The sequence below is a fragment of the Vulpes lagopus genome, chromosome 3 (assembly GCF_018345385.1).
Source record: "Vulpes lagopus strain Blue_001 chromosome 3, ASM1834538v1, whole genome shotgun sequence".
NCBI lineage: Eukaryota > Metazoa > Chordata > Mammalia > Carnivora > Canidae > Vulpes > Vulpes lagopus.
In genome coordinates, this window is record NC_054826.1 from 88,654,720 (window position 1) to 88,676,362 (window position 21,643).

The 21,643-nt window shown below is 42.5% G+C and overlaps 1 protein-coding gene across 1 annotated transcript; it reads right to left on the reverse strand.

Annotated features, from left to right (window-relative positions):
- Window positions 1–7,318: 7,318 nt before the first annotated feature.
- Window positions 7,319–16,351, reverse strand: IFIT2 (interferon induced protein with tetratricopeptide repeats 2). Its single transcript, XM_041748883.1, has 2 exons — window positions 16,191–16,351; window positions 7,319–10,611 (listed from the first exon to the last, which is right to left on the reverse strand). The coding sequence occupies exons 1-2, from the start codon at window positions 16,193–16,195 to the stop codon at window positions 9,210–9,212; spliced, it is 1,407 nt and encodes a 468-aa protein (XP_041604817.1). The 5' UTR covers window positions 16,196–16,351; the 3' UTR covers window positions 7,319–9,209.
- Window positions 16,352–21,643: the final 5,292 nt, after the last annotated feature.

The window sequence follows — 21,643 nt, forward strand, 5'->3', positions numbered from 1 at the left end:
TTTTATGTATGTGTTGTCATATTTTAGGTCTTTTAATTATAGTTTCCCTATGTCTAATTATGGCCATTTCTTTTCCACTTAAAGAAGTCCCTTTAACATTTCCTGTTAGGCTGGTTTAGTGATGATAAACATCTTAATTTTTGTTTGTCTGGGAAAATCTTTATCTCACTTTCAAACCTGAATGATAAACTTGCCTGGTAGAATACACTTTCAGCACTTTGAATATATCATGCCACTCCTTTCTGGCCTGCAAAATTTTGGCTGAAAAATCAGCAGATAGCCTTATAGTTTATCATTTGTAGGTAACTTTTTGTTTCTCTCCAGCTGCTTTTATAGGATTCTCTTTTTATCTTTAACCTTTGACATTTTAATTATTATGTATGACAGTGTGGACCTTGAGTTCATTTTATTAGTGACTTCTGTGCTTCTTGAACCTGGATATCTGTTTCCTTCCCTAGGTTAAGGAAGTTTTCTGTTATTATTTCTTCAACTAAGTTTTCACACCTTTTTCCCTTTTTTCTTCTGAGACCCCCTATAATGTGAATATTTGTTTCCTTGATGTTGTCAAAGAGATTTCTTCATTTATCCTCATTTTTAAAAATTCTTTTCTCATTTTGCTGTTCAGCTTGTGTGGTCTCCATTACCCTGTCTTCCAGATGGCTGATATATTCTTCTGCATCCTCTCATCTACTGCTGATTCTCTTTGGTGTGTTTTTATTTCAATTCTTGTAATCTTTAGCTCTGACTAGTTCTTTTTAACATTTTTAATATTTTTATTGAAGGTCTCCTTGAGTTCTTCCACTCTTTTCTCCAGCCCAGTGAGCATCTTCACAATAATAACTTTAATTCATCAGATGAGGTACCTGGCTGGCTTCATCAGTAGTAGAGTATGTGACCCTCAATCTCAGGTTCATGAGTTCAAGTCCCATGTTAGAGCTACTTAAAAATTTTTTTTAATTCTTTTTTTTTTTTAAGATTTTTTTTATTTATTCATGAGAGACACAGAGAGAGAGAGAGGCAGAGACACAGGCAGAGAGAGAAGCAAGCTCCATGCAGGAAGCCCAATGTGGGACTCGACCCGGGTCTCCAGGATCAGGCCCTGGGCAGAAGGCAGGCTCCAAACCGCTGAGCCACCCAGGGATCCCCATATTTTTAAAATTCTTTATCAGACATGTTCCTTATCTCTGTTTTGTCTAGTTCTTTTTCTGAGATTTTTTTCTTGTTCTTTTTTTGTAGCATATTCCTCTGACTCCTAATTTTGCTTGACCTTCTCTGTTTATTTCTGTGGATTAGGTGGAATGGATATTTCTCTTAAACATGAAGGACTGGTCTTGAGAATGGTGTCCCCTGTGTAGATTGTGTGCTGGATGATTTTTGTTGGCTGGCTGGAGCTGTGGCTGTATATGCTAGGCATTCTTTTAAATAGTGTCTTTTTAGAAATGTCAGTCAGAGAAAGACAATTTAAGATGAACATAGAGGAAGGGAAAGAAAAATAAAATCAGATAAAAACAAAGGAAGGCAAACCATAAGAGATTCTTAACTACAGATAACAAACTGAATGTTGCCAGAAGGGAAGAAGATGGGGGATGTGCTAGAAGGGTGATGGGCATTAAGGAGGGCATTTTTTAGGATGAGCACTGAGTGTTATATGTCTGTGATGAATCACTAAATTCTACTCCTGAAACCAATAATACACTATATGTTAACTAACTTGAATTTAAATAAAATCTTGGAAGAAAAAACAATAAATAATGGTTTTCTACAGAAAGAAGAACATAATGGTAATGGTAATAATAATTATAGAAAAAGAAAAGAAAAAAGCAGAAAATAAAAAATGAAGAGAATAAAACAAAACCAAAAAGAACAAAAGTTAAAACAAGACAAATTTTTAAAAATTAAAAAAATAAGCGGTGCCTGGGTGGCTCAGTCAGTTAAATGTCTGCCTTTGGCTCAGGTCATGATTCCAGGGTCCTGGGGTCGAGCCCAGAGTCAGGCTCCCTGCTCAGTGGGGAGCCTGTTTCTCCCTCTCCTTCTCCTGTTCCCCCTGCTTGTGTGCTCTCTCTCTCTCTGTCTCTCTCCCTCTCGTTTTTTTTCTCTCTGTCAAATAAATAAAATCTTTAAAAATCAAAAAAATAATCTTTAAAAAATAAAAATTAAGAAAAAAATTTAAGACAAAACAAAACAAAAAAGAAAAAAATACCCCACGACTTAGTTTCTGTCTTCCAGCACAACAGAGGTTGGCATTGGCTTGTGGACACCACACCTGCTGAGGCCATAAGCTCTCTGGGATGACTGGACCCACCATGTACAGCATCTGGACCCTGTTCCACTCTTGGCTCTTAAAGTGGAGAGGGAGAGTGGATCCCCACAGCTCGTTGGCATTTTTCAACTCTGGCTTTTTCCTGTGTCCCGGTGAGACCAGGGCTGGTGTGGCCTTGTGGATGCTGGGCTTGTCATAATTCCTGTGGCAGCTGGACCTGCCTGTTATGGGGTCTGCCTCAGGCTTTGAGGTGGAGTGGGAACATAAACCACGTTGATGTCCAGTCCCTGGGCCCCAGAAAGTCTTCCTACAAATATTCTGTAAAAAGTAGTTTCTTTCAGTAAATTTACTTGTGGGAGACAATTTGCATCTGGAGACCTGGATTAATTTTACATGTTCCGTTTACTAGTTGTGGGATTATCCACGAGTCAAATCACTGAGTCCGAATTTCCTTTTTTGCCCTACACTAAATAGAGCAACACACCAAGCCCCGGAGTATGTTTTCGATCTGTGAGGTCTAAGGCAATACTTTTGTTTTCCCAGCTATAAAATGGGAATAGTAACCCATGTATTATTGTTTAATGGCTGTCTGATAAATTCATGTATTTGTGCTTCAAGCTCTGAAGGAGTAATAATATCCTGAGAGATTTAAAAATATTTTTATAAAATTTCTAGCCATGATGTGTGTAACCATAAAAACTGAGGGAGTATAGTTCTCAGGGTTGGTTTAATGAAAGAATGGTCAGTTAGGAAAAAGTCTCCCTCCATTCTTGAAACTACAGAAAGCAGACTCTTGTGTAACAAAACTGGCATATGGTTTTTCCAACAACAGGAGTATCATGAGATATTTTCAGTCCAGGGATTCTTGTTGTATCTAGTGAGAGTCACCTGCAACTTGGACAAGTCTGTCATTCTGATTGGTTATCTTACTTAACAATTGGTTATCCTGGTAGGAATAAAGTGACAAACCTTTATAAATGGTATACATACTTGTGATACTATAAAAGATATAAATATTACTCTTAGATCCAGGGAAGAGAGGCCACTGGCTTTGGCCCTGTGTTTTAGAGGGTCTCACCTCTCACAGACACACACAAAACCATAAATTTTCAAAACAACACATGGCATCTCTGCTGCTCAGAATCTGGTACTTAACCCTGTCAGAGCAGGACTTGCACACCCTGAACATCCAGCCCAGGGAAAATGTATCTCTGTGTTCTTTGCTCAAAGAGAAGGAAGTTGTATTGTGCAAGCTGTGTTGTAAGGGTGCTGATTTGAGAGACACACCTGGGTTTGGAGTGCAGGAGGAGCTGCGTAACAAAAGTGGTTAGATTAGGGAAAAGGTTAATTTATCTATGTGGTCAAAGCCTTCCTCTCAGCCCGAATGCAGTGGATGTAGTGAATTATCTTCCACTACAGTAGTACCAGCTGCCTGTCTTCTTGCTTCTCTTCTTATTCTAATTCCTGGCTCAAGAAGTACTCATGAATCAGTACAGTATTTGCAACAGTTGCATAGGGTGGTTAACTAAGAGTCTGTATATTAAGAAATTCACAGTCCTCTTAAATCTGTAAGTGTGAGATTTAGATTTCTACACTGAGTCAAATTTCCTTCTGCATCTGAACTCATTCTTTTTTTTTTAAAAGATTTTATTTATTTATTCATGAGAGACACACAGAGAGAGGCAGAGACATAGGCAGAGAGAGAAGCAGGCTCCATGCAGGGAGCCCAATGTGGGACTCGATCCTGGGACTCTGGGATCATGACCTGAGCCAAAGGCTCAACCGGTGAGCCACCCAGGCGTCCCTAAACTCTTCTTTGGAGTCAGTTTGCCCATGAATGGTTGTTTGGTACAAATGTTTAAAGATAAAATGATATAGGACCAGATTTTCATGCCCATACTCAGACAATAGGATACAAGAGTTCTCCAACATATCTGTTGAGTACAAAAGCAATAACAGTATTTAAAATGCTAGTAACCAGAAAGATACTATACAGTGAAAACAAACCTAGAGGTTAAAAAGAGAAGGCAATAGAAGAACTTGCTTTCTTTTATATTTTTGGAACAAGAGTCAATTCATTAGTCAGTGAATCTACTTTTTGGCTGTTATGAATTTTTAAATAGTTACCTTGAAATATAATCCATATACTGTTCAGTTTACCCACTTAGCAGGTCTGATTCCATAGCTTTCAGCAATTCACCAGAGCTGTGCAATCATAATCACAGTTAATTTTAGAAGATTTTCATTACCCTCAAAAGAAAAGTCCATGCTCCTTTGCTTTCACCTATGATCCTGCCATTCACCCCAGCTCTAGGCAACCACTATCTACTGTCTATCTCTATAGCTTTGCCTTCTCTGAGCATTTCATGTTAATAGACATTTGGTGATTGACTTCTTTCATTTAGCATAATGTTTTCAAGGTTCATCTATGTTGTAGTGCATATCACCGCTTTATTTATTTGGAATAAATGTAGTGAGTATTATACTTATTTATACTGCTGAGTAATATTCCACTGTACAGATATACCTTATTTATTAGGACAATTCATCAATTAACAAATCTACTTTTTGACTATTATGAATAATGCTGTTATGAAAATTCAAATGCAAGTTTGTGAGAACGTGTTTTCCTTTCCCTTGGGTATATGTACCTAGGAGTGGAATTGCCAGGCTGTACGATCATGGGTAATTCTACAGTTAGCCATTTGAGGAACTGCCAAACAGTTTGTCAGAGTCACTGCACTGTGTCACATGAAGGATTTTTAGTTTGTTTCTCTCTTGCAGCCTCCCAGAAAAGTACAGATTACCAGTAAGAAGCAGTTATACCCTGACCCATAAGGAAATTTTCTTATTGATGAGTCAAACTAAATTATTGCCTTCCCCAAACTAGGTGATGGGGGAAATGGTGGTGGAAGGGGGTGGGGAGACAGGAGCACATGGTCTCTGGGTGGAATCCACACCTCCCAGGTTGGCATCCAAGGCCATATGGCAGGGACTTTGCAGTTTTATCTGTGTTTATTTATTTATTTTAAAGATTTTATTTATTTATTCTTGAGAGACACAGAGACAGAGGCAGAGACATAGGCAGAGGGAAAAGCAGGCTCCCCATGGGGAGCCCGATGCAGAACTCGATTCCAGGAACCTGGAACACAACCTGAGCCGAAGGCAACACTCAATCACTGAGCCATCCAGGTACCCCTTTATCTGTGTCAGGATTCAGACACTTCCACACTTCCAGTTGCACTGGGTGCAGATTGTGAAAGTCGTTGACAGGAGGTAGGGAGAAAGATGAACAAGGGCCATGACTCAAGGTCTGCTGCCCCCGGGGACTGTCTCTGAGCTTGGTGGTAAAAGGGCCTAAGAGCAGAAGCTAGTGAACCTTTCACTGAGGACTCTGAGGCTGGCAGATAAATACTCAGTACCCGTTGGCCCCCATACAGATGAGAGAAGTTCTTACTCCTTCACGGGCACTAACATATTTGAGAACATCATGGCCAGGGTATCAGGACTCTCGAGGTAGCAATCAGATATACAGAATGATGAGACGTATTGAAGCAATTTTGTGGGCAGAGGACATGGGTGAGTGTGGGTGCTGGGGAGTGCAAATAACAGGTGTGATCAGGTCATTCCGAAAAACTCGTTCCACACCCAGAACATGCCTTTCAGGGGCTTTTTATTTTCCTGGGTGCCTACCTGAGGGGAGTCAACTGTCCTGCACTAGAAATGTGCTAAAAGCCAGGGAATTAGGCATACTGCAGTTAACATGGCTCCATTTGTTGTGAGATTTCAGAAGACATGAGGTGTAAACATAATTTTATGTATTGTTTTCTAATCATTTCCATTGGTTTTGGTCTTCAAATAAAAATTGAGGGTAATATGTCACCTATCGCCTTCCTATTTGTTTTACCTTTTTCCTTTCAGGAACCTGTTTCAGCGAAGGTCTTGCTGGCGTTACATGCATCATAGACAAGAGTGCACACACCTGGTGTACCTTCCTTTCTCAGCAGGCTACAGGTGCCAGTGGTCCTCTCTCAAGGTCAGTACACAGAGATGCCTGGGTGGCTCAGTGGTTGAACATCTGCCTTCAGCTCAGGGTGTGATCCTGGGGTCCTGAGATCAAGTCCTGCATTAGGCTCCCCCCTCTGCCTTTGTCTTTGCCTCTTCCTCTGTCTCTCATGAATAAATAAAATTTTAAAATCTTAAAAAAAAAAAAAAAAGAGGCATGGGCAGCCCGGGTGGCTTCATGCCCAGAGTGTGATCCTGGAGACGCGGGATCAAGTTCCATATCAGTGGGAGTGCAAGTGCCCTGCATGGAGTCTGCTTCTCCCTCTGCCTATGTCTCTGTCTGTCTGTCTCTCTCTCTCTCTCATAAATAAAATATTTAAAAAAAAGCACACCTGCCCATCTTACCTTCCATTCACAACACCCCGGGTTTTCCTCCCCAGGCACCAGATCCAATAATAAGAAAGCTAAACCTTTTCCTAAGGTATGTTTGTCCCATTCAGTCCAATAGAATGAGTTTACCTTTGCAGCTAGTGTGAATTGCATTTTCCACAAAGGCCTCTTAGAAAATAAGACAGAGCTCAGGGCCTTTTGTTTCTTTCTGTTTAATTAGTAGGGAAAACTCTCCAAAATGCATTTTAGGTTGCCTCCAGAATCGGGCATGTAACAGAATGAGTGATACTTCATTTCTCATAATGGAGGCCAGAAGAGGAGATAGAATGCAGATGGAAGCACATGCAGTTAATAAGCTATAACAGAAGAGAACCAGTCCACCCACTGTCAGAGTGTGGGGCAGGGGACTTGTGTGCATGAGGGTGGATGGTGGTAGGTGTCAGGGTGTAAGCTGAAATCCTGGATTCTTAAGGCTTAGGGGAAAAAAAGTCTGTTCTATTCAGTGCTTATAATGTTAGACCAGTCCAGGTTGTGTGGAACCAGTTCACAAGCAGTATAATATTTCACTAATCAGTATCTGGATTTAGAAGATTTATGGTACAGTAAAATTTCAAAAAAAAAAAAAAAAGCCCCAAAACCCAGAACACTCCTTTATGTTCCATCACCTCTAAGTTATTTATTAATTAAATCTATAGATTTTTTCAGGAATCCATACTATGCGTATTGGTGATCTCGGTGCACACAACATGATTTTTAATACAGAAAACAACATGAAAACCATTACAGTAGTTGAATTTTTAATTTAAAAAAAATCCCGAAGTTTATATGTTTTAACTGCTTAATAAAAATATTAATATATACTTAATTTCATTAAAATACATTTTACATATAATACTGCACAAATTTAAGGTTCATCTGATACATTTATATATTGTAATATGACTGTAGTGATAGTTATCACCTCTATTGTGTTATATATTTATCATTTCTTTGCTGTGGTTTGAATAATCAAAATCTTGCCCTAACTTGGCAAGTATGATGATTATAATACAACATTGTTGTCTACCATATATTAGATCTTGATGATTATAACACAACATTGTTGTTATACCATACATTAGATCTTCAGGACTTATTTATTATTTGTAAGTTTTTACCCTTAAAAGACATGTCTCCTATTCCCAACCCTCAGCCCCTGGTAATCACTATTTAAATTTAAAATAATGTGAATAGGCAAATATTTTGCAACCCAGAGGGTGACTGAGGGTCTTGTGCTGGGTCAGCTCTGTTTTGATTCACACTAAAACTGATATCATTGGCCATTCAGTATTCACCTAGAAAACCCCAATCACCCCAAACAAACCATGAATTTTGTGGTTTCCTTGAAGATTTTCAGGGCAAAAAGTTTTGTTATCACCTAATATATAACACGTCTAATTGGGGGAGAAAACTCTCCATTAGTGATGTCACTTTACAAGGTCTTTCACTAGGTCCTTGGCATCCAAATGAGCCTTCTGTTCTGCTGCTTTCCTATCACCTTGGACCTGAGCTCAGCCAAGCATGTTTGAACAAAGCAAGTCTTCAGCTTACAAGGAAATTTTCCTAACAGTGGCCAAGAAAGTGAAATTTTTCTCCGTATGATTTACAGTCTTTAAGAACAAACCAGCATTCTTCTCTGTTTCTCTCTTTTTGTCTACTCAATCCCCATCCCTACTGGCGTGACATTTATTTTTCCAGACGTTTTAAATAAATGTATTATTTTACTTTCTGGCATGTTGTACAGAATCTCCCTTTTTATTCATTTGCTGTAACATAGCGAGAGCAGGATGGAGGCAAAATCTACCCATGTGCCTCCTGAAACTCTTGAACCCTGATTGCCTAACCCCATTGCTTGTCTTGGATATGTTCCTTCTAAGTTCAGCCTGTTCTCTGCTCTCTTTTTTTCAAACTACGTTCCCATCTCACATAATGGGACAATTGAACTCAAGCTTTCTAGGACAGTCTAGATTGAGGACTGTCTGGGGAGGACGCAGAAGTGAAGGACAGGAAATTCCTAGCTTTATGGAGGCTTTGGTCCTCCAGCCTTTGAAGGGACACAGCACATTACTGTCTATGCAGGGCAAAACTGTACAAGATCTAAAATGACTCCAAGGGCGGAAAAATATTACAAAAATGGACCACAGTGTTACAGATGTGAGGGATCTGGCTGCTTTATATAAACAGAGAGACAAACCCAGGGCATCACCCCACGGAGGATGACTAAGGGAATGTCATAATGCAAATTGCTCCCAAGACGTCAATGGGAAGTAGCCCCCTTACCAAGCCCTGGGGCCCTGCCCCATCCAATCTACTACCTGTCAGAACTCCCTGAGCAATTCATATGTTAACACTTGGCCCAGCAGTTTCCTCCACAAACCTGGTCCAGACCCATAGCCAGCAGCTCAGCCCATGCCTACCCCACAGTACCACTTGTCAAATATCGTGAATACCCAGTTGGCGGAGGGGTTTCTGTTCCCTCCCCTCCATCATCCCATGGGCACCATATCATGATTCCTCATTCCTCAGCGAAAGATGCTGGGGGGATGCAGCTTCTAGAGTCCAGATGCCTCTCAGAGTTCTCTGCTGGCTGCATTTCTCCATTCAGCTCCTGAAGAAACGCCAACAGGTGCAAGGCCACGGAATCAGTTCTGTTTTTAGAAAGCCTGATACAGGCAATTTTTTGCAGCTTATTTTTCATCTTTTCTTTCTCCTTTGATTTCTGGTCTATTTTCATGCCCTGTATGAAATGATGGATGGCCTTGTCTTCGCTTTTCATTTCATATAGCTGGAAGTTGCCATAACGCAGATGGAGCACTTGTTTGGCTCCAGGAGAAAGCTCTTTGCTGAATTCTTTTTGGAAGTAGTGCTCTGCTTTGTCGTACTGACCTGCTTGGGCATAGAGGCAGGCCAGATAGGAGCAGACACAGGATTGGTTTGCATTGGCCTCATCCACTCTCTTTAAATGATACACAGCTTGTCCCATGGCTTCTTCTAACTTCTCTCTCTTCCCGTACATTTCATTCTTTCCTGTGTCCTGCAATAGGTTGAGGACTTTTGTCCTATAGAGGCATCCAATATGCCAGTGCAGGTAGGCATTGTTTGGCATGCCTTCTAGAGCCTTTTTTAGCAGTTCGACAGCTTTGTCCAGCGCTCCTTTTCTTTGATACAGTTTTGCTGCTCCGCAAAGCACATCTGTTGCACATGAGGTTTCCTCCAGCACTTCCTCAATAAGACTCTCCCCTTCCCCTTCTTCCTTCATCTTTTGAAGTTTCAGAGCCAAAAGGACTTTCACATATTGGTTGTCAGGATTCAGCCGAATGGCCCGCCTCAGAGGGTTGATGGGATTCTGAGGCAGAGGCCAGGTCTCCAGCCGGTAGCTCGCAATGGCTAGTCCGGAGATGAATTCCGGGTTCTTGGGATTCCTTTCCAGAGCCTTCTCAAAGCACACCTTGGCCCTCTCGTTGTGCTGCCTGCCACACTGTAACCGGGCCCACCCCTCTTGGAAGTCTAGTTCAGGGCTCTCTAAGCTGTAGGGACTGTGAGACTTCTCACATACTCGTCTTACCTTGTCCACGTAAATCTGAGCATCTGCAAATCTGCCCAGGTGATAGTAGACCCAGGCATAGTTACCCCAGGTGACCAGACTCCGGATCTCTGCTTGATCAGAGTGTTCCCGCTGGATCAGCTCCTCTGCCTGCCGGAGGCATTCCAGGGCTGCCTTGTTGTGCCCTCTGCGGTGTTTTATGTAGGCCAGTATGTTGAACACTGTGGCTTTGAACTCATTGTTCTGGAATTCAGTTGCATCGCACACTTTGTCTTCAAAATCATCCAGGGACTTTTCTCCATCCACCAAGGTCCAGGTGAAATGGCATTTCAGTTGCCATAGGCAGCTCTCTAAGGCCTTCCTGGTGCTCTCGCTGGAAGGCAAAACAGAAAGGTGATGCTTTGAGACACAGCATGGATTCTCCTGACAAGAAACGGGAAGCATGGCAGTACAGATCTCCTCCTCCTCTTCCTCAGGGCTTTTACCCCAATCAAAAAAGAACAATATTTCCTTTTTGTTTCTGTATTTTGGTGTATGCGTTAAATGCACGGGGACACAGGGGTTAGGTGATGTGGGTAGTGGAAGGATTAGGGAAAGGGCCATGGTTTTTATGAGAAAGAAACAGATAGGGCAGGAGCAGGGGGAGGGGCAGAGGGTGCAGCAGACTGCCCACTGAGCAGGGAGCTCAATATGGAACTTGATCCCAGGACCTTGAGATCATGACCTGAGCTAAAGGCAGCTAAAGGAAAGCTAAAGCTAATCCACTAAGCCATGCAGGTGCCCTGACTTGATGCAGTTTTTAAGAAGAAAGGCTATTTGATTGCTTTATGTTCTTCATCTTACCTAGCATTTACTTTTGTATTTGAAAATTTTAGCTTTGGAATCGTATATTCTGTTAATGTCTCCCCAGCTTGATTTTAGTCTCATTACCCCTATGCATTGTCTTTTGTATTTTTAGCTTCTTGGTCCTTAATTTGTCCTTTTTGTCCTTATTGCTATTTCTTATTATTTGAGTTTTATATCCTTAACTGATTTTCTTTGGTCATCCAACTTTTTTTTTTTTTTTTTTTTTTTTTTTTTTTTATGATAGTCACACAGGGAGAGAGAGAGAGAGAGGCAGAGACACAGGCAGAGGGAGAAGCAGGCTCCATGCACCGGAAGCCCGATGTGGGATTCGATCCCGGGTCTCCAGGATCGCGCCCTGGGCCAAAGGCAGGCGCCAAACCGCTGCGCCACCCAGGGATCCCCAACTTTTTTTTTTAAATCAAATTGGTTAGTCTTTTGTTTTTTAAGGCAATTTTGTTTTTGTTTTTGTTTTGTTAAGATTTTATTTGTTTAATCATGAGAGACACAGAGAGAGGCAGAGGGAGAAGCAGGTTCCCTATAGGGAGAGCCTGATGCAGGACTCCATCCCAGAACCCCAGGATCATGACCTGAGCCAAAGGCAGACACTCAACCTCTGAGCCACCCATGTGCCCCTTATCTTGTCTTTTTATTAATTCAGCAATCTCTGTTCTCATTTTGTCTGAACTTTCCCATTTTAACTATTTAAATCATATTTCAACAATTCTAAATTCTTATTTCCTCTGCTTTTGCATCATCATACTACTTTAGTATTATGTATATTAGCAATGTTTTAAACTTTTTAAAAAAGATTTATTTATTTATTTATTTATTTATTTATTTATTTATTTATTTATTTATGATAGACATAGAGAGAGAGAGAGAGAGAGAGAGAGAGAGGCAGAAACACAGGCAGAGGGAGAAGCAAGCTCCATCCATGCCGGGAGCCTGATGCAGGACTCGATCCCGGGACCTCAGGATTGTGCCCTGGGCCAAAGGCAGGCGCTAAACCACTGAGCAACCCAGGGATCCCATGTTTTAAACTTTTATCTTGAAATAAAATGTAATCTTTTTCTCCCCTCCACCTCACTGCTATTTCTTAGACTGACATCTTAACATTTCTCATTTGTATTGGTCTATTAAAATCTTTGCATTTGTGGCTTTAATTATCTTTTGAAATTTTATTTTTCCTCTCCTGTGGTTTGTGTTCACAGTATTGGAAGTGTGGTTACAGGAGGAGGTTCACAAGATACCTAGCATCTTTTCTTATGGGTAATGCTCTTTTTCCCTTAAGGACTCTTGCAACTCTTCTTTTTTTTTTTTAATTTTTTTTATTTATTTATGATAGTCACACAGAGAGAGAGAGAGAGAGAGAGAGAGAGGCAGAGACACAGGCAGAGGGAGAAGCAGGCTCCATGCACCGGGAGCCTGACGTGGGATTCGATCCCGGGTCTCCAGGATCGCGCCCTGGGCCAAAGGCAGGCGCTAAACCGCTGCGCCACCCAGGGATCCCCTCTTGCAACTCTTCTAAGAAGAATTTCCATTCCCTTCAGTATTGGTTCTTTAAAATAAAATTAAAATAAAGTAAAAGTAAAGTAAAATAAGGAAAACTCACCACACAGAAACCCTATCCTGAATAACTTCAGAGATGAGAAGGTTAAAAATCATTAACTTCTCAAAATCATTTCTCTGCATTGCCTCTTATTAGAATCCCTGAAACATTGCTTTTTCTCATTTAAAAACATATTTTTTCATAGTATGTGTTAATTAGCCCTTTTATGAGGAGCCAATATTCTAAATATTATAGATTCTGACATAGACAAACAGTAGATGCATGGAAAGTTATGCAGTGTGCCAAAAACCATCTTTGAAATACTTGTCAAGTATTTCAAATGGAACATTATATTCCCCCATTCTTCCTGCCCCCTATCTCTCACTTTTTACACCCTTTTTACACCCTCTCCCTCTCTCCTTCCCAAGTTGATGATTACATTGGGGCTGGGCACCCAAACTCAAGTGGAAGCTGGAAATGGAGACAAGAGGCAGGTGGGAGCCAGTGGTCTGGAGTTAAGGGAGAATACTGTGCTTGCTGGAGGACTCAAGGGGCTGTGATCTGCGGCATGCCCTGGAGAGATGGTGACCTAGAAGCACATGGAGTACATACAAAGTCTAGGTCCCTCAAGCTTTCCATGGTCGTGTTCTGGCCCTCCTGGGCTCCAGTTCTGCATGTGGGTCCTGAGCCATTCCAGGAACTTTAAGTCAGTTCCTGTTCATTTATGCTACTTGAGTCAGATGGAGACTTAACTACTCTAAGTAGAATAAACAGAAAAGAGGAAGGAGAATGGGTAGGAATGTCTGCATGGGGAAGGACCCTCTGTCCTCTTGAAGTCCTGGACAGGCCTTAGTGGAGAGCCAGGTTGTCTGAGCCTCTTAATATAATATGCGGTGGGATGGGTGGTGTGTGTGTGTGTGTGTGTGTGTGTGTGTGTGTTTGTGAGCCTAGGAGAATACCTCGTGTGATACCTGGCATGCTAATGACAGTAGACTTCCCTTGAAAATTTCATGTCCAATCTGATCTATTTTTCTTCCCAATAAGATTACATAAACTTAGCACATAAGCTCTTTAGCAACTCTCTCCTTTAATTAAAAAAATTTTTTTAAAGATTTATTTATTTGAAAGAGAGTGCACACACTCAAGCACATGAGCATGTGAGTGCAGCAGGGAGAGGGGAGGGGCAATGGAAGAGAGAGAATCTCAAGCAGACTCCCTGCAGAGTGTGGAGCCCTATGTGGGGCTTAATATCAAGACCCTGAGATCATGACCTCCACAGAAATCAAGAGAGGGATGCTTAACTGACTAAGTACCCCTGGGTGCCTGGCAACTTTCATTTTTTATAAGAGAAACAGAAAGAGTGAATACAGTTGAAATTATCTCCAACATATAAAGCCTATAGTCAATTGTGTATTTGCAGGATAGAGGCATTTACTATATACACATGTAAAATCTTTGAGTATCCATTCCAAAGCATCCAATTTCACTGTGCGATTATGGGCTTTCATTTCCACCAATAAATCAGAAGTTGGTTCCAGACACTTGCTTCCTGGACTGAGACTTCTGAGACTTATGCTCCTGATGACTGTAGAAGTTCCAACTGTTTACACACATCAGTTTCTTCCTCTGCTTCTTGTCTTCATAAAAGCCACAGTGACACCGTTCACCAGGTTCAGAGCTAATGCTGCACCAGTGTCTGAGGGCAGTACTAGCACCGAAGAGCCTGTTAGAAATGCCCATCCTTGGACCTCTGTGGAGGCCGAGAAAATTCAGGCCATTCAAGTTTAACATTGGCATAAGTACAGCCATTGTAGCTTTGGCAGCCATCTCAGGCCACTGTGACCAGGCCACTGTGACCAGGTACTAACTCTACCTTACCCCGGCTACAAAAACCCCACAAAGCACGCCCTTATCGGAATAAGGAAGCAAGAGCTATGAGACCTCTTTACTGGAGATTCTCACACCCCCACCCTTACTGAAAAACCCCACCTTACCCCTAGACCAGCCCATAAAAACCCAGCTGTAACCCACCTCGGGGTCCAAGTCCCTGCTCTGCCGTGTCGAGTATACTTGGACCCAAGCTCGACCTTGCTAACAGCTCCTTGGTGGTTTTCTCCGATTCGCAATCTTGGGCACAACACCTCAACCTAGGATTACCAAATCAGAATCTGAAGTGGGGAGCTGAGTCCAGGAATTGTTTTCAGCAAGCCCTCCAGATAGATCCTATGCATGCTCAGATTTGAGAACCACTGTCTTAGAGTGCAGGGCCAATGCCTGGCAACAGCACCTAATTACTAAGGGATCAAAGAAAATTAGAAAAGAGACTGATGGGTCTGTGTTATTATGGGACAGAGTCTAAGAGAAGACTATGCTAAAGTTCTAAGAAGTTAGAAAAGGTTTCTAAATATTCTGAATTACCCTAGAAACAGACATCTGGAAATGCATCAGATCTTTTCCTTTCCTGTCAGACATGCAGAGTTGCAGAAAAAGTATCACTTCGAGAAGAGATCAGGAAACTTATAGAAGCAGGGCAATGTGTCCTCTAGGAAGTCAAAGCTGGGGCTGGTGTCCCTGCACTCTGGAGCTCCCAGGGCTGAGGCTGAGGCTGAGGCTGAGGCTGAGGCATCTAGTCTGGCTATCCCACTCTCACATTGGAGAAAACAGAAAGCTCCCTTCCTACCCTACTTCCTCCCAGGGCAATCTTGGTGCAAAAGAGCATTTTAAAGGTGGGGGCTCTTTTCTCCAAGCATCTGACCTCCAATCCATACTTCAGAGAGAAGGACTTGGGCCAATCAGTAGCATTTGGGGGTAAAATATATTCTGTTGAATTAATGACTATATCTTATCAGCCCTAATACAAATCTAAGATGAATGAAAGGAAATCTACCTTCGCATGAGTTGGGGTTGCTGCCTGGAGTACATCTTAACCATATCTGCTAAAAACAGATCCTTCATTAAATAAGAATCTTACTGGGAGCCTAGGTGGCTCAGTGGTTGAGTGTCTGCCTTTGGCTAAAACCCCCTCCCCCCCATCCGATGCCCAGCAGGGAGCCTGCTTCTCCCTCTGCCTGTGTCTCTGCATCTCTCTTTCTGTGTCTCTCATGAAGAAATAAATAAAATCTTAAAATAAAATAAGAATCTTATTAAAAGCCTCTCACTTAATCCTTTCAAATAGGAAACAAAAGAGAGTCTTCCCTGCCCCACCCCATCTTTAAATGAAGCACCTGCCTGATTGAAGCACCTCTCTCTCTTTCTCTCCCTTTCTCTCTCTCTGAGGTTCCTTCCTCCCTCCTTCCTCTGGACCTCATCTGTCAGCATCCCCGTGAGGCGCCCTGAGGAAGCTTGACAGAGTTGGGGCAGAAAAATCTCAGAAATAAACCAGCCAGCATTGACAAGAGGAACACTAGGCCTTGCAGCTAGAGCACCGCAAGGCTGCAAACAAATGCAGAAGCAAAACAAGTCAGGAACTTGGGTTTTAGGAGGGTGGCCATGTGGGATTTGCATTCACAGCAAGAGACTGGATATTTTCAGCACAATCTGGGCAGGAGCATTTTTACCTCATGATTGTGGAGTGCTTCTTAGCGGTGCTGGAAGGCTGTGGCTCTGGCTACTGTGCTCTTCAGAAGTCTCCCTCCTCTGCCTCTGAGAGAGACGCTAAGGAGACCTGTATATGCAAGCACTTCCTGGCACCTCTTCCTTGTTTTCCTGCAGTTCACTTTAGGAAACAGAAACTGAAACTGGACAGTAAAACTGGTCGGGCTCTACTAGGAAATGAATCTTGAGTAAGAGCCCCGCCTCCAGCACCCTGTGTCCCCCACCCTGTAGTGAGCCAGAACTTCTTCCTTCAGGCTGTAATGATGTCCTAGATCAGCTGACATCAAGGGAGCCCAGCTTGGAGAAGGATGCGCGTACCAAACACCAAGCAGCTTGCTTCATTACCACAATGTTTACCCATCCTCCCTGTGCTCGCCCTTATTACCCTGTGGTCTGTGGGCCCCTGAAAGGAAGGGGCTGTTTCATTCAGGACTGAGTGTCTAGTCCCTGCATTAGTACGGGGCACATGACAGGCATTCAGAAGGTAGAGGCTGAATGAATGAAAACACGATCAGAACCATGGGCTCTGATGCCCTGTCTGGATTTGAACCCAGGCTCTGTGTATGTGCTGTGACACTGGAAATTACTGAATGTTTCTCGTGCTTTCGTCTGTCCTCCTGTGAAATGCTGATCCCACTACTACTACCCAACTCATAATAGTGCTGTGTGAGGATCAAATCGGTTAAAGCATGAAATGTCCTTAGAATAGTGCCTGGCACATAAGAAGTGCATGCTACCTTTTATTATAATTAATAGCTAAAGTCATTAACCAACATTAACCAAAGAGGCCAGAAGGGAAATTTTTTAAAAGATTTTATTTATTTATTTATTTATTTATTTATTTATTTATTTATTTATCAGAGAGAGAGAGAGAGAGTGGGAGCACAAGCAGGGTGAGCAGCAGGCAGAGGGAAAAGCAAGCTCCCCCCTGAGCAGGGAGCCCTGTGGGGGGCTGGATCCCAGGACCCCAGGATCATGCCGAGGCAGACGTTTCACCGATTGAGCTTCCCAGGTATCTCAGAGGAGACACTTTTGATGTTGCCTTTTCTGGAATGTTAGCTCCTCTCAGGGTCCATCCCTCATGAGCACTAACCCTAAGCCAAATGCCTTCTAATAGCTGTACACGTCCTGGGCTTTCCTGAACACCGCGACACTTAAAATCCTGTGGATATCCAGCACTCCTATGTCACCATTTGCCAGCGCAGTGGTTTGCTATTATGGAGGAAATGTATTTTCTTTGCTTTTGCCTTATTCATACCCTTGATTGCAAAGGGATTACTGTGTGTGTAGACCCAAGAGGAAAAATGGTAACAACACTTGGAGACTTTGACGGCAGGAAATTATGCTGAGCATGAGTGATGCCTATTCTCCAGTATAATTGAATACAGCTGAAGCAGGTAAATCAGTCTTGGAGAAAGCCTTATTTATGGCAGGTTGTGTCTGCGTGCTGCAGGGTGGAAGCAGAAGCTCCTCCTCTTGACAGTCCTCTACCCTTTTATTGGGACACACAGTCAAGCCAACTCCAATTGGAAACCCTTACTTTTAGGTGTCATTCATGAGTTATAAATTCTAGTATGTATTTACAGAAATGTATGTTAGGGGCACCTGGGTAGCATGGTCAGATAAGCGTCTGCCTTTGGCTCAGGTCATAATCTCAGGGTCCTGGGATGGAGTCCTGCATCAGGCTCCCTGTTCAGTGGGGAAGTCTGCTTGTCCCTCTGCCTCTGCCCCTCCCCCCTGCTCATGCTCTCTCTCAAATAAATAAATAAAATCTTAAAGAAAAAGAAATGTACGTTAGATGTACAAGAAATGCTGCAGGAGGAAACTAGGAAAACTGGGATTTTTTTTTGTTGTTTGTTTGTTTTGAATTTGCTCTCAAGCAAACTATTGGATTGCAATGTTTAAATCTTATTATAGAGGTACCCAGAGGGGAGAAGCACAGGGAAAGCATGTTTTACTCTTCAGATATCTGTATGGCAAGCACCTGTGTACGTTCACACAAGAAGTACGCACCAGCGGCTCTGGTAGCTGAGTGAGTGTTAGTATATGTAGTGTAAATGCAAAAATAGAAACTGGAAAAGAAAACCAAGTCTCTTCTGGTAATATTTCTATTATGAGAAAAATGAAGCTTCCCCAGTGAGAGTTCTGATTATTCCAGCTCTTACAACTATTTATGTATCTGTGTCCCAGAATATAGGCCTAGGGCTATCCCTGTCTCAGTGTGGACTAGGGGAGAGTCCTTGTCTACTGTTTTCAGAATGAGGAAAGCCATTTATTTCCATATTGTGTGGCCACATCAGCTACAAAGTGGTATAATGCACCAGTTCCCACATTGCCATCAACCAAAGGTGATTTCAGTTTCACCTGGGGACCTGCCACAAATACAAATTCTCAGGCTCCATCTTCAGTAAAATGAGTCAGAAATTCTAGGAGTGGGGCCAAGCAATCTCTGTGTTAGTAAACTTTCCAAATAATTCTAATACTTGCCATAAAGTCTGAAAACCACATCATATTTTGACTGTAAGTAAAAATTCTTTTAAGTCCATAAAACAAAATTCTATAGGTTTTTCTTGAGATTTATGGGGAAAATGGCCCTCTTTTTTGTTCAATGTCCCTGCAGAGAATGTTTGATGAAAGCTTTGTCCACCTAGATGAGTGAGTGGCTAGTTCAATACACACCTGCTAGAGGACCCTTCACACCCTAAATATCCACAATCTCTTAGTGATGCTCTATTCCCCTCAATGGACAGGGTGTGACTTCCTATGGTCTGGTGGGAACAAACCTCAAAGACTAGATGTGATAACTCTTGTATGCCCTGTGCTCTGGTGGGGCACAAGAACCATAATAGACATCCCAACTGAAGAAACATGGAGGAAGCTCAGAGATCTCGAGTCAGTGGCAATGACGAAAGTCCACTGGATAGGCATTTGGAAGATTCTTTCTTAAAGCCAGATTCCGCTCTCTGATGGGAATCTTGCCCTCATTTTCCAGACCTCTGGTTCCATCCTCTGGGAGGCTTTTGGGATGTTAACTCTCTTGTTCCCCCATCCTCCCCCATGGGCTGTGTTCTGTGTTCACCTTCTGGGCCCTGGAGACTCCTATGCTCACATAGAACTTTTGTTGATCATGTCATTTGGCAGAGAGCATTTATTCAAAGCCCCAGTGCCTTCAACGAATGCCTCAAATATTTGTTAGTGTCTGATTCTGAGAATAAAAAGAGTTTTAAAATTCAACCGGGGTGCTTGGGTGACTCAGTGATGGAGCATCTGCCTTCAGCTCAGGGTGTGACCCTGGGGTCCTGGGCTGGTGTCCTACATCAGGCTCCCCACAGGGAGCCTGCTTCTCTCTCTGCCTGTGTCTCTGCCTCTCTCTGTCTGTCTCTCATGAATAAATAAATAAAATCTTAAAAAAAAGGTTGATTATCACAGAAGCATTGATAAGTAAAAGGGGGATTTAAAAGACCACACAAGGGTATGAGGGACAGCAGAGGAGATGTGTGGAAATGTGTCTCTGCACATCTATCAATTTCTGGTTCTTTGTGAAACTTAGCAGTGGGAGCCTTTCGGCCTCTCTCACCAGCTGCCCTGCTGGGTCTCTGGAAACAAAGCAGTGGCTACTTCAGTTTCCAACCAGACTTTGCACCTTACTTTGGGTTCCTCTCACATTTACCAAAGGGCTACAGGCAGACACCGCCCCCTGCCCCGTAACACACAAGGCCAAGTAACACAGGTGAACTCACCCTTCCATGTCAGGTCAGGGAAGGCTCACTGTGAACTTTCTGGAGCTTATGATATGATGGCAAGGTTAAACCTTCACACATCTGATGACAGAGAGGGGAAAACGCTGCAACACTGGCAAGTGCCTGGGATGGATGAAGCTCTTCCCTGTTTATTGGGAAATGAGGAAACTGGAGGGTGTGTGCTGCCGATGAAAGCACAACATTGCAGTGTGATCTTGAAGAGCTGTGCCCTTCATCTTGGTGCATTTGCATTCATCACATTACTTGATGCCTTTTGGGAATTCAAGAAAAGTTTGTTGCACAGAAAGTAAATTCCTGAGCATGGATGGCAAAAGAGACAGCAGAGTGGGACAGGTGGAGAAAAGCCATCAGAGCAAAGGTCCAAGTCATGGCTACATTTTGAAGGATTAGTTACGATGGATCTCATTATGGATGGATGAAGAGAGTGAGAGGACATGCTGTGTATATCAGGGTGGGGTGAGTGGGTGAGTGGGTGGGTGGTGGCAGTAAAGTTGAAGGCATGAATGAAGACCTGGGAACCAGAGACTCGTCCGTTATGTGCAGAGATCCTCAAATGTTGCTAAGTGTGGCTCGTACTCAGCAGGAACTAGTTGCAGAATGGATACCACTGGAGTGGTCACAGCACTCCAGTGCGATTACCTTTGGTTTTGAATTTGTTTTTAATATATGCTTTGGGTATCAAATTCAAAATTTAAAAATTGGGCAGTCCGGGTGGCTCAGCAGTTTAGTGCCGCCTTCAGCCCAGGGTGTGATCTTGGAGACCCTGGATCTGGTCCCATGTCAGGCTCCCTGCATGGAGCCTGCTTCTCCCTCTGCCTGTGTCTCTGCCTCTCTCTCTTTTTTTTTTAATTAATTTTTATTGGTGTTCAATTTACCAACATACAGAAAAACACCCAGTGCTCATCCCGTCAAGTGTCCACCTCAGTGCCCGTCACCCATTCCCCTCCAACACCCGCCCTCCTCCCCTTCCACCACCCCTAGTTCGTTTCCCCGAGTTAGGAGTCTTTATGTTCTGTCTCCCTTCCTGATATTTCCCAACATTTCTTTTCCCTTCCTTTATATTCCCTTTCACTATTATTCATATTCCCCAAATGAATGAGAACATACACTGTTTGTCCTTCTCCGATTGACTTATTTCACTCAGCATAACACCCTCCAGTTCCATCCACGTTGAAGCAAATGGTGGGTATTTGTCGTTTCTAATTGCTGAGTAATATTCCATTGTATACATAAACCACATCTTCTTTATCCATCATCTTTCGATGGACACCGAGGCTCCTTCCACAGTTTGGCTATTGTGGCCATTCTGCCTCTCTCTCTCTCTCTGTCTCTCTCTGTGTGTCTCTCATGAATAAATAAATAAAATCTTTTAAAAAATAAATAATAAATTTTTTAAAATTAAAAAAATTAAAAAATCTATACAATTGAAATATAGAAGTCTTCCTCCAATACAGACTCTCAGATAACCTGCTCCTTCTCTGGAGGCTACCCTAGAGGAAATATATTCTTTCCCAAATAGTCTATGCATAATGTGATATGCTTTTTTTCCCTCCTCCTACCCTTCCTTCCTTCCTTTGAACAATGTTATCAGCATGCTGTATACACTCTTCTGCACTTTTATTTTTTAAATTTTTTAGTGTATTGAAGAGATAGTG